The 14,591-nt window shown below is 32.1% G+C and overlaps 1 protein-coding gene across 1 annotated transcript in view; it reads left to right on the top strand.

The window, feature by feature from the left end:
- Nucleotides 1-14,591, top strand: part of LOC107445955 (protein O-mannosyl-transferase TMTC1) — a 364,666-nt gene that overhangs the window by 281,378 nt on the left and 68,697 nt on the right. Inside the window, exons 6-8 of the mRNA XM_071187075.1 lie at nucleotides 826-926; nucleotides 2,113-2,308; nucleotides 10,492-10,613. Of these exons, the coding sequence (XP_071043176.1) occupies nucleotides 826-926; nucleotides 2,113-2,308; nucleotides 10,492-10,613 (419 nt within the window). The remainder of the gene's footprint in view (nucleotides 1-825; nucleotides 927-2,112; nucleotides 2,309-10,491; nucleotides 10,614-14,591) is intronic.

Here is a 14,591-nt window from a genome sequence, read left to right as displayed (position 1 = left end):
ATATTATGCAAATTAATAAAGTTTCAGAGCCATCGCGCGTGCGTGGCGCGCGCAGCGCCCTCTGAATTGANCAGTTACTTTTCTCAACAACTGAAATTTAGAATAGTGTGATTAAGAAAAATATGCGAACTGTTTTCAATTTCAAATTAATATTGAAATACACAGGTTTAGAATTTTCTACAGTGAAAAGTTTTCGGAACTTCAGTGTTCAAAAAAGTATACAAAAGCTAGACGTTAAGAACGTATCCAATGAGCGAGCAAAGCGAGCATCGGATTGTGAAGCAATCCGAAATGAACTGCGAAAGCAGTTCCGGGGGTTGGCGAGCGCCAGCGAGCAGGGGGCGAAGCCTCCTAGTAAAATATAATGCTCCAAAGGAAAGACAAACATTTGAATATTAGAAAGCGACAATTTATAAAACCCTGTTACAATGACAAGCTTTTTATCGAATATATATCAAATGCTGTTTAAGCAAAGTATTAAAAAAAGTTGAGATAAGTTCGTTATTTAAAAATTTTTGTTGTTATTATTATTATTCATTCTTCTAAAAAAAATATATTATTTGATATTATTTGAAAAATTGATGAAGAACAGTATTTAATTTTTTTTTTTAATTTAAAACACGAAAAAAAAATGCTCCAATTAAAATTTATGATTTTTATTTTAAGGAAAATAAAAATATATAAACATATTTGTTTCACCATTAACTGATACTAATTAAACATGTTATGATGGATGTTAATTAGATCTATCTGGTCTATCCTTGGAACTTTTTAATTATATTCATTTCTTAAATGCGATATGTGACATTGAAATTCTCATTTTAGATGATCTCTCTAGTGTACTTCAGACTTAGCATAAATGGAACCTTACCTATATTTAGTGAAGAGGACAACCCTGCTGCTTTTGCACAATCTTGGATAACAAGGTGAGTAAATCAAAACTTATATGTAATCATTCACTTTAAAAACCATGTTACAAAAAATAAAATAAGAAATTAGAATTTTATTACAACTAAGAAACCTAATGTCATTTATTTATTTTTCGGTACCTAAAGAATCAAGTCAATACAATAAAACAATCAGCAAATTAGCTGATAGAACAAAGGGAACCAACTTTTGAACTATTCCTATATTATGAACTGAAACGGAGGCCGTTAATGCGCACTGTATCTAGGTAAAATATGCATGGTTCAGCACTTTAAGTGTGCACATCAGTTAATCTAATGATAGGATATGAATGTGCTAATTAATGACTTTCGAGATTAGGCGCTAACATAATAGTGATATCGTTTAAAAATTGAAATTTCCGCTTATACTGACTTGTTTAATCTATGTTTCTAAACCGAAAATAAAACAACTGGATTAAAAAAATGGATTATTTGTTATTAAAAAAAATAATAAATTGCTGATATTTTACTCTCCTTAAAATAAGTCTTAGAATCCTTATAGGCAAATTGCGATATAGAACAGAATAGTTATTACAGTAGGGAACCGATTATCTGGAATGATCACGACCATCGCTATTCCGGATAACTGATTTTTCCGGTTTTCTGAATCGCTACAAAAAGCCGTTTTTTTATTGTTAAACCCAACTAAAAAAAAATTGTTTGGAAATAATCTTAAAAAGAAGAAAAAACGATGAAGTAACACACTAATGATTATTTCCAAAATGATGGTAAACATCTTTCAAAAAAGAAAAAAAAATCCTAAAATCTTATGAGGGAAAAAAAAATTTTTTTTTTTTAATATGGCGGGAAAATTTATCGAATTTCGTTCTGGTTTTTTGGTTTTCCGGTTTTCTAATTTCCGGATAACGGGCTCTGTACTTATATATGTATATCAAGAATAGTTATTATTATTATTATTGTTTTATCTATCTATCTATATATATATATAATATATGCATGCTCTGTTAAATCTGAGTTTTGCTGCCCACGGTCAAGTCAATAGTTGTAGTAAGTAAGTTGTTTTTCTGGTATAGCATACCGAGCTAAGCAATTTCCTGAGTTAGTTACGTATTCTAAGTACTAGACTTCTCCTTTCTATATTTTTTGCCGTAAGCAATTTAATTTGCCGTTAACCCAATTTAATTTATTTTTCTTTTGTGTGCAGGATCCTTACATATTTCTATCTGCCTGCTTTCAATTTGTGGTTATTACTTTGTCCGACAACACTATCCTATGATTGGCAGATGGGGAGCATCCCCCTTGTGGAGGAAGTTTGGGAAAAACGTAACGCAGCTTCTCTTGCTTACCTCCTCACGATGGCTGTTCTTCTTGTGAGAGCACTGGCAACCCCCGGCCTCCAGGTAAGATGAGGTAGGTGTTACCTCAAGCCTTACTCATTTTATTTTATATTCTATAACCAGCCGACCCAATTTTTGGGTTTAACGTCTACTAATGTTCAACTACGTAGCTTTGTGATTTTGAACCCTATCCAGAAGACAAGGGAACTCCTGGATCAAGTATGAAGAGAAACTTGTCTTCATGGAGGACTACTTGGAATGAAACTAGCTCTCATTTGCGTTACATGGAGAGGAGGAAAACGAGAACCTCCCATGGTTAGCTTGACTACAAGGGGACTCTAACCCATGATCCGTCTACCACTGAGGATAGTTCACGTCAGCACTGTGGTAGGTGCAAGCCGGATGCGGAATTCGAATCGACCAGCCATCGCTGGGATTCAAACCAGGTGCACCTCATTAGAAGGCGAATGCTCTATCCCGTGAGAAATTGCGGCTCCAGCACTATTCATTGAAAAAAAATATTTGTCGTTATTTAATAAATCTCCAAGAGAACTTTATAAATTCGATAATCGAAGAACTTTAATCGTTGAATGTACATAGCCTGATGCATGATTAGGCGCAACGCATATCCTCCAGCAACTACGAAATTTCCATAGTTACTGAGAAAAAATTTCTCATAGAAAATAAAAGCTATGTAACAATATTTTATTGCAGAGTTAAAAAAAAATTATCAGCTACGAAACCAATCTCAGTGGCTCAACAGCCCACAGAGGGCCGAGACCTACTGTGCCCATCTCAGTTTTCTTGAGCTTGGCCTCTGGCGTGCAAGAGCAGATGTTCCGGTTGGGTGATCAACCGAACGTTGAACCTCTAGTGTTTAGTCATGATTGGTACTCATTTTATCGACCCGCTGAAGGGATGAAAGGCTGATTCAACCTATCCCGCTCCCAAGAATCGAACCCAAGACCTGTAGCACAAGAGCTACGACTCAGGCAATGGGTTTCTTTATTCTCTACTACATATATAAATATTTTAAGCAGAGATATAAAAGGTCAGTCTGATAAATAGACATAGACTTAAGAAGTCCTGATAAAAAAAAGAAAGCAATATTTGTCATAAATACTTTTGCTGCAGTTAACAAAAACTGAAAGAAGTATTTGACAGAAATCCCAAAGGTAGAAGGAACTACAGAACAATCCAACACAAACCTGGCTGCTAGAAGCCGCTTTTGAAAGATATTTCAGAAAGGCTTTAAGTATAAAAAATAACATCTAACATATGCGTCGATCACAATACACAAGTGTAATGTTACTAACGATTTTGATTTAAATTTTCTTACACTGCTCTCACTGATTCTAGCTCTCGCTTAAGTTCTTGTTATAAGGATCTAGTAATACTATCAAAATTTGATCAGAGGTCATTTTTTTGCGAGTAGATTCAGCTCACTCTATTAAAATATACACTAACATGGTGAGTAGCATTTGTAAGAAGTGCTAAAAGGTGCTTATTTTTTATTTTCGTTATTTAAAAGCCCTTAAAGGTGCTTTTTTCATTGGGTGTTTTTAAAAAGTGCTTCATTTTCCCTTTTCAAAAATGAAATTTTTTTTTTTAGTTACCATGTCCATTTTCACCACTTATTACGCATTTCACATTGTTCTATTCAACGTTTTCACAATTCCTTTCAGCCGGTCCATAGCGTATGTAAGCGCCAATCATTTTACAGGTTTGATGAAATACTTGCGAGTCGGTATGTGCGTCTACTGAGCTGGGCTCGGTGAGATTATTGCCTTCACATGTGCAACTCTGCGGCATTTTGCAAGATATTTTCGATTTCAGGCTTCATTTTCCACCCTCTGATATCGAACCGAAAAATCTCTCGATTATTTTATAACGGCTAATATAATCAAGAAAAGAGTTCTTTGTCAGAAACTAGACATTTTATCATGTAAAGTCTTCGAAAATTATTTTGCATTTTGTTAGTTTATATAGTGCTTAAAAATATTTTTCGAGTGCTTGAAAATTACTTAAAACATGCTTATTTTTCGTTCAAATATTTGGCTACGCACCCTGACTAAAGAATATTATTGCTCACTGATCAATTATTAATGAGCAATGATATCATTTATCTGGATAGAGATTTTTGTTCTTTCTGTTTCAAATAGACTATGTCTGCTTCATTAAAAACTTGCACTAATAAAAAAAGCAATGATAACCTTCTTTTGGCTGTAGGCTGCCAAGCCAGACGTTCTGACAATGCTTGAATTTGATCGAAATTCCGCCTTTTTTTTCTGCTGTAAACAGTTCATGTCCGCTACAATAGAAAAATGCATCGCGTAAGGAAGCAAAAAAATGATATTATTCGTCCAATTAAAGTGTGTCAAAACAGACGGTCTGGGTATTGCTATGAAAGTTTGATCGGAATTTCGACATTTTTCTTATTTTGAAAGAATGCATTAAGAAAGAACAATAAGTAATGATATAATTCCTTATTGAGAATTAATTCCTTCATCATTCCTTAAGATATATTATTTTAAATTGAAAGTACTTTCTTCATTTAAAAAAGGGAAGAAAGTGGCTGCTTTGCGCATCAATTCATAATATCGATGTAAATTATTCAATTATTCTACAAAATTAATCACTATCTTCAATGTACAATTGTGTAATATCTAATAGATATTACAATGTACACTATTGTAATATCTATAATTCTTTTGTTTTTATGTCCCGCAGTGGACTGATCGCTGAGACACTGTTCCAAGTAGAACATCGAATCGGTCAGTTAGCAGGTGGGTGACCACTTTGATCACCCAGCGTAGGGATCGAGGGTGCGTGATATTGGGCCTCGTTAAACTGTTATACCGTAAAGTGTTCGACTTGGCATTCAGGTCGTCGAGCTACCAAAGCAGGGGAGCCATCCCCTCTGCAGAGGATCAAAATTGCGATGCCATGTCTTCGAATCATCCTGAGGGATGTTTCCCTGACCGTCGCTCATTGTGCAACTCTAGTACGATGTAAATAAAGTACCTATCTTTTTATTTTAAAAGAAAATACAGGGTGTTCCAAAATTATCTTTACATCACCTGGCTTGAAATTGATTACAGACAGGAAATGCTTAGGGCCACCAATGGTGCGCGTGTTTAAGTGTACTAAACAAAACCTTATTAGTTGCAGTAATACATGCAAAAGACAGAATATAAATATCTAGTTTATTTTCGAAGTTATGAATTTTTGAAGTTGTAAAGAGAATTTTGGAACGCCCTGTATATCTTAAAAAGGCAGAAAATTAACACACTGGCTGTTTAGCAAATTTGCAAAAGTTGGATAATTTTCCTCCCCAGTGCTCTATTTCCCTATTTAATTACATGAAAAAACTGGTTTTGCTGTGAGAAGAAGACTGCAGGTTAAAATACTACTTTTTACGGGCAAAACTGTCAGTGTCTAAAAAAAAAAAAAAAAAAAAAAAAAAAAANAAAAAAAAAAAAAAAAAAAAAAAAAAAAAAAAAAAAGTGTTACGCATTTTTTTTAAATAAAGGTTTCTAAGGTTTTTTTTTTCTTCTAGTTTTATGTTTTGTTTTTCTACTTTAATTCTATATTTTTCAATTTATTTAAAATTATTTCGTACAGTTTATTTTGCCCATGAAGTGAAATATAAACCAGATCATTATACGTAAATATTAGCAAAGTGAAATTTTACCTCAAAAGAACAATCAAAACTACTTCTCAAAATGCGTGTGTTAAGTTTGATCTTTCATCTGCAGAAAAGTGAGGCAAGATCAAAGGTAAAAACGACTGAAAATCACTGCGCAATCAAAGAAACATCGATGAATCGATATCCACTTAACAAACGCAATTGATTCCCCTTTTCCAAATCCTCCTCAGATCTCATTCAACGAGTGAATCATCAAAAATAAAAACATTCTTCCTTGTGTAAAATTAAAATTGTATGATAAACACGTATTCGGGGAAAGGGAGAAGATTCTTCCCTTTTCTAAAAGCAATCGAAGTAAATAATTCGATTTCAAAATAAATGGCAAGGGCAATCGATTAGGAAGACCTCCTTAAATATTGACGCTCTTTCAGTGACCACAATGCATGGGAAACTCTCAAGGAATGGTTCGAGCTAAAGACAGAATAAATCTTGCAGAAGGGAAGACCAAAGAAAAGTAAATGCTGTTGCCGGATTCCAATATTCAATTACAAAAGTGCCGCTTTTAAATGATAGAATTTATTTGCGCAGATTCTCAAATCGATACATAGTTTTCTCCCCAAAAATCCCTTTTGTTAAAAGTGTAGATGAAATTATTTTAAATGTGTTTAGATGCTGATAATAGTTGTTTGATTTTTCTGAAAGGGGAAGAAAAAGAAGCCTTTCGCTGAAATAAATGCGTGAGTAATAAATATTTAATCATTTCTCTGAACGATTGGGAGAATTTCTTTCGATTTATCATTTTCCCTTGCAATAGTTTTACAATTTCATTAATGATAAAATGGCTGGGTTTTTAATCACTTCATGGCTGACGGTTATGGGGATATTAATTTACAGAACCATATTTAATAGCAGAAACTAATATACCTTTCAACGAAATTTGCTATATTCTGTTGCAACTTAAGAAAAAAACCATTATTGCTATGGAGAGAGCCTGTTTGCATCGAATTGAATGCCAAATGGATGCAAGCTCCCAGCGCGAATGTATATCAACATCGCCAACTCATAAGACGGTGTTGCACAGCCTTATTTGTGCATGCTTTCTTAAATCGTATGAAATGAGAAAAATAAAACTCATTGAATAAAAACTATTTTTTTGTTAATTAGGATTCATTAAAATATCTAAAAATCGTAACAAATTTACGTCCTTCTGTTCGCATTTTATGAAACTGATGAAAGAATAATAAATATTGCTTCTTGCAGACGATTTCTTCTACAGCAAAGCAAAAGTAAAAAAAAATTCTTTATCTCACATTTGATTTGTTAAGAGCAAGTTATCATAAGACGTTCCATTTTTAATGGTCCAATCAAATCCAATGCTCTTGCAACGTCATGCAGTTGTTTATTTTTCAAGAATGAATGTTCTCCTTATTTATCGAAATGTATCGCCAAGTTCAGGATTCCAGAAAGACAAACTAAAAACTTTTTTTTGATAATTCCATGAGTATATATCTTAAAAGATAGTACGAATTAAATTTTGGTCTAACGTCTCTAACTTTTAAAAGCTTATAGTGTTCTTGAAAGCATATTTGCATGATTTGATAACGAAATAAAACGGAACTATTTGCATTCGCGGATGACTATTTAAATCCTATACCACAATGGTCTTTTCTTAACTCGCAACGGAGTGTAGACATACGCCAAAGGCGCAAAACATTTTAAAAATATCAACTTATGATTATACGTTCCGACGAAATATGTTAAGTGTTTTCTTAAGATCGAAATAATAAAATACTAAATAAATGGACCCAGCCAAAGGAATCCAAATCAAAAACGCGTTCGATAGATCAGCATTTGGTCAAACTTCTTTTCCCAGCTATAAATGTTCGATGAGTGATCCTTTTGTTGCTCGATAAACTCCTAATTAGTCATCAAGCTTCTTAATTTTGTTAATCAAGAATTTGCTTCTTAATTGAGTATTAAATGTAGTATTATTCCTATACATTAATGTTAAATTTAGTTTCAGAAACAGGAATTAAACACATTTCTCCAAATCCATACTCTGTTTGTTTAAGAACAGATTTATTTATTTCCTTTATCAATGTGTTGTCCAAACCACAATGTTTTCGATTTAAGACCCTTTTTTTCTTTCTTTTATTATTTTCAAACAAAGATCACCAAATCAGACGGGTTATATGTTCGAATCCAATTGCGTTTTCCTCTCGTGACATTCCTTATCAAAGGCAATTTTCTGATGATTCCGCAAACTTCACCGAATAAAGGAATGACGAGCCTTCGGGATCACGTTACAAAGCCAGGATAATCAGGAAAAACCAACAGGATAAACAACAAAGAAAAAAAAATAGAGAGATTGCGAGCACCCAATCAACCAAAAAAAGGAGGGAGAGGTGTGGCATCTAATCAGACGAGATCTGCAGGCGGTCCTGCTGAAAAAATATTTATTGTCTCAGGCGGGCTTTGTAAATATCGTTTGATTGTTGTAAGGAGATTATAGAGAGAACAACTCAACTCGATTGTATCAGTTTCCTACAAGTACTTCCTCATATCAGGTAGACAGATAACAAAATGTTCTAAACGTATATCTTCTAAGTTTAATCAGAGATGATAAGCTAATCTATTAAGTATTTGTTTTGAAAAATTAATCGAGAATTATTATTAGCAAATAAACAAGAAGGTTAAAGGGAAAGAATGTTTGAGATTTTATCGAAATAGGCGATGAATATTAATAATTGTAAAATTCGGTATTTTTCAATAGTTAGAGGAATAATAATAGTAACCATGAATTATTGATAAAAACTAAAAACAGCCGTTTAAAAATAATAAGTTTTCAGAATTTGTCATTATAATCCTATAAGTTTAGTAATTACCAATGAATTTTGCCATTTATCGATAACACCTTCTGAACTTGCTGTTATTAATAATATTTTTTTTATATTCAAGATAGATGATAATCAAAATTGCGATAATTATTATTAGTAGTTGCAATTATTATTTAATCTTAGCATTAAGTACTAAAATTTGTAATTAATACTATATAATGATTATTTTATTTTATAACTGTAGTTAAACAACAGACTCAATTTAAGTTTTACTAATGTTACTAATGTTCAACTACGTAGTCTAGTAATTTTGAACCCAATCCAGAAGACAAGGGAACTCCTGGGTCAAGTATTGGGAAAAATTTTGTTTTCGTGGAGGACTTTTTGATGGAACTAACACGCATTTAACTCGCATGAAGAGGAAAACTTTGAAAACCTTCCACGGTTAGCCTGGCGATAAGGGGACTCTAACCCATGATCCGTCTGCCACTGAGGATATTTCACGTCAGCACTGTGGTCGGTGCAAGCCGGATGCGGAATTCCTATCGACTGGGATTCGAACTCGGTTCGCCGCATTGGAAAACGGATGTTCTATCCCCTGAGCCATCGTGGCTCTATTTGTCCTATTTGTATATTTTGAAAGTCCATAAACACTTTTCGTCAAAAATAATGTATCAATAATTTTAAATTGCATTAAAAGAAATGCTTTATAAGGCCAAAATGAAATGGCCAAATGCGCGCATTACGACAAACATTAGGTAAAACCATTCCAATAATTCTTACTCAAGACGTCAAAATTAAATGCTGCAACAAAAAACTGTTTCATTTGCAAAAAATAAAAATGTAAGAGAGAAAAATTATAAAGAAAGAGGGAAAATAACTGAAGGTCTTCATGAATGTGGATGCTAATTTTTTTAAAGCTGTTAATAGCCCAGTTTAAAATATAGCAAAGAACAATGATCATAACGCGTCCTTTTCCCCTTTATTTGTTCTAAATTGGTCTACTTATTGTAAATGATTCTAAAGTTTTAGGTATGTAAAAAAAATTTTTTTTGCATATAAATATCAGGCAATAAAATTGTTTAAATTTTATACTGTATATAATAACAATGCAAACAAAATTTTTGAATCATAACATGTCTTCTTGCTCTTAATTTGTCCTAAATATGTTTTCTAAATGTCTAAAAGTAAATGATTCCAAATCTAATAATTCAAAAACTTTCTCAATGTATGTATGTAAATATTGTATATAAATGACATACAATAAAGCCATTCTCCTTTACATTGCGTGTAATAACAATGTGAAGAAATTTAAAAATGAACAAAAATTATAAATCATAAAGTGTTCTTTGTTCCTTAGCTTGTTCTAAATGTATATGTTACTGTGAATGACCAAAATGGGTGGTTGTCCACAGGTGAATGTTGACAATCACATAGTCGCTTTGGTAAATGTTAAAAATATATACTAGGTCTAGTTTANCATTTAACCGGTACTCCAAACACTGATGTTTCTCCTAATCTATCCTCAGCAGATATTAAAATATCCAATAAATATTAACGAATAAATTAATATCAGATATAGCAAATATTTCGGACATTCACCAAAGCGACAATGTGATTGTTAACATTCACCTGTGAAAGTCGACATTCTCTTGATTTTGGTCATTCACTGTAACATATACAAGTAAATATAAGTAAACTATTCTAAAAGTACAGTTTTCTCAATGGAAATAATTTTCATTGAATTTTTTGTCGTTCAGGGAATGGAAAGAAGACGCATTCTGTTATCTCTGTCTCTGATGGTGTTTTCTTTTCTACCTGCTTCAAATCTTCTGGTCACGGTTGGATTTGTTGTGGCCGAAAGGGTCCTCTACATTCCCAGGTAAACTCTCATCCTTTGAATAATCTAGAAAACTACAATTTGCTTCTTAATTTTGTAAATCAAAAAAAAATATTTTTTTTGCAAAATTCAATATTTTTTACTGTAGTCTTAGCAATCAATACTTCCTTATCAGTAATATTATTTTTTGAATAGAATAGCTAACATTGTAGTGTGTCTACCACTTCAAAAATACAATTCCAATTCACTAGTATATAAGACATCTTAACCCATTTTGTCCCGACTTTATGTATTGAAATGATATAAGAAGTGGTTTTATGGAAAAGGTGGTATAATATATTATCGAAATTAATTGGGTTTTTTTTTTACTGTTAGGGCATGCAAAAAGTCTGATAGATCAAAAAGTACTTCCTTCTTTTAATTCTAGATCTAGTCAGAAATAACTAAATCATTGTGGTATCTGAGAATCTTTTAATTCACCCAGATAAATGAAAATTCTGAAAAAAGTTTCCCATCACAATGAATGTCTTTGAAAAATGGAACTGTCCTAAATATATGAAGTTGGGCGTTAACCGGTTAACTCGATTCTATGTTGGGGTTCCTTTTCATAGATGAAGGTTGACATTGTCAATATCTACTCTCTCCACATTGATGACCTTCGGACGCGATGTTAACACGCCTACCTTGACAGAAACTCCCACTTCGATTTAAACACGCCTACTAAGATGGATGGTTCACATTGAACAGTTGACATGCTACTTGTGACTGCGGCATTATCCACCTCCCCTCGCTGTTGCTACTCAGTCTCGATCACACGCAACGTCGCCCTGTATGCACTCGACTGCTAAAAGCAACACAGGAGAGACCACGACCGTGAACTTAATACAGCTTTCACGATCAGAACCGAAAAGTACTGTGATCTTAATACAGCAGCTCTCCCGGCTTCTCACAAAGCAGCAATGAATCAACTGGTGGTATCCGTTCATCGAATTCTATCGCATATAAAATACTGGTGAGGGACTACTGTAGTGTGTCTACCACTACAGAAATACAATTCCAATTCACAAATATATAAGGCATGTTAACTCAATTTTATGTTGGGGTTACCTTTTCATGAATGAAGGTTGACATTGTCGATATCTACTCCCTCCGCAAACATCTTGCTCATAATTTGGTAATTATTTGAAGAATTAACGTTTTACTTATAATATTTACTCATTATTTTCGTTTCATATTGAAAGACATACAGTAATTAAAGACCTGACAGTAGTTTGTATTAAATTTATCATAAATTCTAAATCTAAATGGTAGTAGTAAAAAAATGAATCAGAATAACAATTTGATGACCAGTGCATAAAATTCGTCTATTTAAAAATGTATAGAAAATACAATAATTTTAAAATCTTCTAATTTAGAAAAGAAAATCTGTTTTTAATGATTTAATTTAAGCAAATAACATTTTAAAACAATCTCTTATTTGTTTTTGTGAACAATAAACATTGTAACCATATTATTATTTAAATAAGCAACATTTTATTTATATTAATGAAAATATTTGAATAAATGAAATGAATATGGGGACCCCCTTTTTATAGAAATGCAAATCAAAATTGCTACAGTCAATTTAAAAAGTAAAATAAAAACGATCACGAACTGTTAATAGTTATTAAAATCTTAAAAATCATAGATACTAAATAAAATCTTTATTTATGTTTTGAATGGAAATATTGATAAAAGAAACTGTAATTTTATTAAGAGCAATAATTATTATTTAACTCTCTACATATTATGAAGCAAAAAAAAAAAAAGCAAAAAAAAAAAATTTAAAAGAATACGCCTGTTGTACGTAACGCTGAAAAAAATATTATTGAGGACCAACATACAATTTAAGTTTTAGAAAGGCATGAACCTTGAACATATGTTAAAATTTAGTTTTACAACCTTCGTTGAACAGCCGAACTAATTTTGAGTTTACAACAACAAATGCTCAACTTCGTATCTTTGTAATTTTGAATCCAATCCAGAAGACAAGGAAAGTCTTGGATCAAGTATTGAGAGAAATGTTATTTGCGTAAAGGACAAATTGGCGGAACTAGCCAGCATTTGCATTGCACGGAGAAGAAAACCACGAATTCCTTCCACGGTTAGCCTTATAGTAAGGGGACTATAACTCATCATTTGTCGTCCACTGAGGATATTTTAACGTCAGCACTGTGGTTAGTGCGAGCTGTATGCGAAATTCTTATCGATCAGCCATCGCTGGGATTCGAAACCTAGTCACTTTATTGGGAGGTGATCCTTCTATCTCTTGATCAACCCCCGGCTCAAGTTAGGTGGGTTTTACTCTTTTACAAGTTTTTTGATAACCGAGTTTAGAAATTTATAAGAACATAAGTCATATATGAGCACAATACTACAATTCTATGGCCATAATTTTATAATATAATATATGGCCATCATTTTATAATAAGAAAAAATGATTTTAAAAATTAATTGGGCAAGCAAATTTCGCTTCATAAGCGTTTTATAAATCAATATCAATCCCGAAAATATTTTTACGCAACAATACAAGAAAATTATTTCACTATAACAGGTAGATAAAAAAGCATAAGTATTTGATTTACATTAAAGAAATGTTGAAACTATTTAAAATAATTAGATAAATGTCAAAATTTAAATAAAAAATATTTATTTTTTATAATTTAGATAAACCGCTAAAATGCTTATATTATATTGTGGGTCATTTTGATATTTCTATTAATATCGACACAAAAAATTTCGATCGCATTTTGAAGTTGTTTTCTTTCCGTAATAGCGCAGAAAAATTCCTAGAAAATAAAATTACATTGTATTATATTTCTAAAAATGTTAAACTATGTTACTTTTTTCAGCATGACTAAAACTTTTTTTTTCTAGTAGTAATTGTCCATTATTTCCGAACATTGGTAGAAAGAGAACAAACACCACCAATCGATACAGGGGGGGGGGATGTTGATTTCATTCCAACATTTAAACATAATGCGTTATCTTAATCCATTTGTCAAATTCTATAATGTTTGATCTCACGCAAATCGTATCGCAAATGATATGAATCACGCATTTTTAAAGAATATTCTCTTAGAACATTAAAAGAATTTTTTTTTCTTTGCATACCTCCGCCATTTGGGAAAACAAAAACAACATGTAGTATTCTTGCACTTTAGGGTTAGCCTGAAAATATTTTAATCTTTTCAAGATGGGGCGAATAAATTGCCACAAGCGGCATTCAAAATCTTCCACATCAAAACTACCATTATTTTGCACGATTTTAACCCTAGATATCTAAACTTTAATCAGTGTTAATTCTGGTAGTTTATTAATTGTGATTCTTGGTTTAATAAATTCAATTTAGTAGATTTTCCACCATTATTTCTAAACAATTCTTAGGCCTACATATTCACCACTTTTTTCAGATATGTCATGCTAAACCTTTCAAAAAGCAATCAAAATCTGTCTAATATTTGCAAATTCAGTTTGTAGTTGTTTACCGTTGTGGCCAGACGGGCAAGCCATGTAAAATTAGCGTGGCCTTCAACGTGTTAACCCTAAATATCTAAACTTTATCAGTGTTAATCTGTAGCTAAGCATTTGACTGAAAGACTACAAATTTTAAAAAAAAGTACATTTTTATATTGTCCATTATTTTGGATGTTAAAAGCACGATTTTATCCGCAGATATATAAACCTTAATCAGTGTCAATCTATAGCTAAACATTCGACTAAAAGACTACAAATTTAAAAAAAAAAAATTTCTTATAATGTCCATTATTTTGGACGTTAGAAGCGCGATTTTAACCCTAGATATCTAAACATTAATCAGTGTTTCTGTAGTAAGCATTCAACTGAAAGACTGCAAATTTAAAAAAAAAAGTACATTTTTATATTGTCCATTATTTTGGATGTTAAAAGCGCGATTTTAGCCGCAGATATATAAACCTTAATCAGTGTCAATCTGTAGCTAAACATTCGACTAAAAGACTA

This window comes from Parasteatoda tepidariorum, chromosome 10 (assembly GCF_043381705.1).
Source record: "Parasteatoda tepidariorum isolate YZ-2023 chromosome 10, CAS_Ptep_4.0, whole genome shotgun sequence".
Taxonomy (NCBI): Eukaryota; Metazoa; Arthropoda; class Arachnida; order Araneae; family Theridiidae; genus Parasteatoda; species Parasteatoda tepidariorum.
This window is presented reverse-complemented; position numbering and strand designations above follow the sequence as displayed.